Source organism: Montipora capricornis, chromosome 1 (assembly GCF_036669925.1).
Source record: "Montipora capricornis isolate CH-2021 chromosome 1, ASM3666992v2, whole genome shotgun sequence".
NCBI lineage: Eukaryota > Metazoa > Cnidaria > Anthozoa > Scleractinia > Acroporidae > Montipora > Montipora capricornis.
In genome coordinates this window covers 40006273-40008772 of record NC_090883.1, presented here as the reverse complement: position 1 = coordinate 40008772, position 2500 = coordinate 40006273, and the positions used below count along the sequence as shown (strand labels likewise).

Genomic DNA, 2500 nt, shown 5'->3' with positions numbered 1-2500 from the left:
ATTTGTCAAAGATTTCAACCTTCGAGTCTGGAGGTCTATACCAAGTTGTCAGCAGGAATGGCCTGGCCTTGGGCTTTTTAATTTCAACCGTCAAAATTTCTAAATCTTCGTGAGAGAAGAGGTCTTGTCTGTTTACGTAATTCAAGGATTGTCTAATGTACAAAGCTACACCACCACCATTTCTATTCCTATCGCGGCGGAGTATATCGTATCCCTCAATGTCTACCTGGCTATCAGGAATTGTTTTATCCAATTTCGTTTCGTTCAATCCAAGTATGTCAATTGTTTTATCTTCCATGAAAACACACAATTCGTCATGATGGCAAGTTAGGCTACAGATATTAAGAGAAGCAATTTTAAATCCCCTCATTTTTGGTAAAGTAGGGAAGTTAGGGCTTAAGTTAGATGAATGTAAGATGCTATCCCTTACACAATTCATACTAAGATCATCATCCTGATTTAATGACTTGTCATTCTTCTTACTTGGTTCAAGTAATTGTTCCACATCGTGATACGGTCCGATGGTTTGCGTACTTTGAAGTGATCCTGCCGAAAACCCGCCGCTGCCGTTGCCAATTCTTGACCAGAGGGAGGTAAATTAGCTCGTCTCAGATATTTACAAAAATTACTACCAAGGACTTTACTCCCACTACTGTTGAGATGCAGATTCGATCTATTGAGGTGATGAGCCATTACATTCTTGTTATCAATGAAACATACGTTGGTTTGCTCGCAAATAGATTCAGTGAGTCTGTTAAAACGGTTGATTCTATGAGCAGTAACAGCAGCTGAATCATTTCTTAACGTCACAGCCGATATAGCCAGGGACTTAGCCTTCGGTTTCAGGTCAGTGATTAACATGCGTAACTTTGTGGCAGCCGTGTCTTCATTTTCAACAGCTAAATCATTTGTTCCACAATGAACTATTAAGGCCGTATTCTCGTCTAGTTGGCCGCAAGCAAGAAGCTCATTTGCTTTTTCATGGATATCTTTAATCTTTGCTCCTCGCGAACATTCAACCTTAACCTTTTCCCTGAAGGCACGGGATAATTTCCTAGATTCAATGTTCTTGACTATCGAGTCACCAATTAGGCAGGCTTTCGTCGATTTGTCTGCAGTTATAGATACTTCCTTTGATGAATAGTGGGCTTTAACTGCTGATTGACCGAGAGGAAGACGAGTGGATGATTCCGAGATTCCAGCAGTAAACTTAGATGTAAACTTTTGGTTGTGTTGTAATCGATATTCTGCTAATTGGTCAGCCCAACTCATAGATGTTGAAGGATTTGCATTGTTTAACTGTGGCGAAGTTTCGTCACAAGTTTCGGCGTGTGATGGATCAGGTGATATTTCACCAGCAGAATCTTCTAACGCCTTAAATCTATTTTGAGTATTTACAGGTCTTTTCTTGTTGCTGACAGTTGTCCACTCCTGTGTATCAGACGAGCACTGTGACTGGTTCTGGAAGTGAGAAGTTATGTCATTTCGGAGATTAATAACTTCATTAGCAATTTCACTGGTTGCAGTCAGGAGCGCAGCATGAGAATCTTTCAGATCATTAAGCTCCGGTAACCTCTGTGATTGGTTCTGGAAGTGAGAAGTTACATCATTTCGTAGTGTGGTCAATTCAGTTGTTATTTCATTGTTTGCCGCCAGTATTGCCGCATGAGAAACTCTCAAATTGTTCAGCTCATTAAACACTCCTTTTAACAACAACGACAATTGCTCTAATTGCTGATCGAAATCAGCTTTGCTATCTTTGACCGGATTTGAATAATTAGATTCGTTGGGGTCCAAAATAATTTCCATATATGCGTTATCGATAAAATTTTCAGCCTTGCTTAGGTCGTCTTCTGTGGATAGTACAGGAGATTTAACAACATTCCTTTCACTTGTGTTACCACAAGTTGCAGTTGAACCATCGCTGAGTGAAATAAGGCCAGATGAAATCTCCTCCCTGAGTTGAACATCTTTATCTTGATTTTCCTGAAGAGCGTTCGGTGTCTCGCTAACGGGATGTGAACCAATTGAAGTTAGGCTGATTAAATCATTTCTTAGTTTGTCTGCATCCTCTTTTCCCTGAATTTGTAGAGTTCTCGCTTTGTGATAGAAATTACAAGTGATATTTTGAATCTTGAAAACTGCACAAGATCCGTTATCATTAGCTCGAAATTGATTAGGCTGTACTTCCAAGTACAAGGTTAAGAACCTGAGTAGGTCGTTCTTAGATCCATGCCACTTAAGCTGATTTTTCGAAGACAGGAAAGATAATTTCTTGCAAAGGGCTTCCATTTCATCCATACCATCCTTACTTTCCATGCTTTCCATGCTTGTATTTTCCAAAATGTCTTTTGCGTTGTTAGTAAACTTCTTTGCAATGTCTACAGTGTCCAACGGATGAAAAAACAGTCGAGAATATTTTATGATTGTTTTTTAACGACGTGATGAGAGGAATGCAGGCAAAAGCGATAAGCAACTTACGTGATGCCAAAAATCAATA

General features: G+C 39.6%; 2 protein-coding genes across 3 annotated transcripts in view; both read right to left on the bottom strand.

Annotated features, from left to right (window-relative positions):
- The window catches only part of LOC138043808 (uncharacterized), a 3388-nt gene extending 1021 nt beyond the window's left edge, over nucleotides 1-2367 (bottom strand). Inside the window, exon 1 of the mRNA XM_068890266.1 lies at nucleotides 484-2367. Within this exon, the coding sequence (XP_068746367.1) occupies nucleotides 484-2328 (1845 nt within the window). The 5' untranslated portion in view covers nucleotides 2329-2367. The remainder of the gene's footprint in view (nucleotides 1-483) is intronic.
- The window catches only part of LOC138043811 (uncharacterized), a 14009-nt gene that overhangs the window by 6912 nt on the left and 4597 nt on the right, over nucleotides 1-2500 (bottom strand). The gene's annotated exons all lie outside the window — the stretch shown is intronic.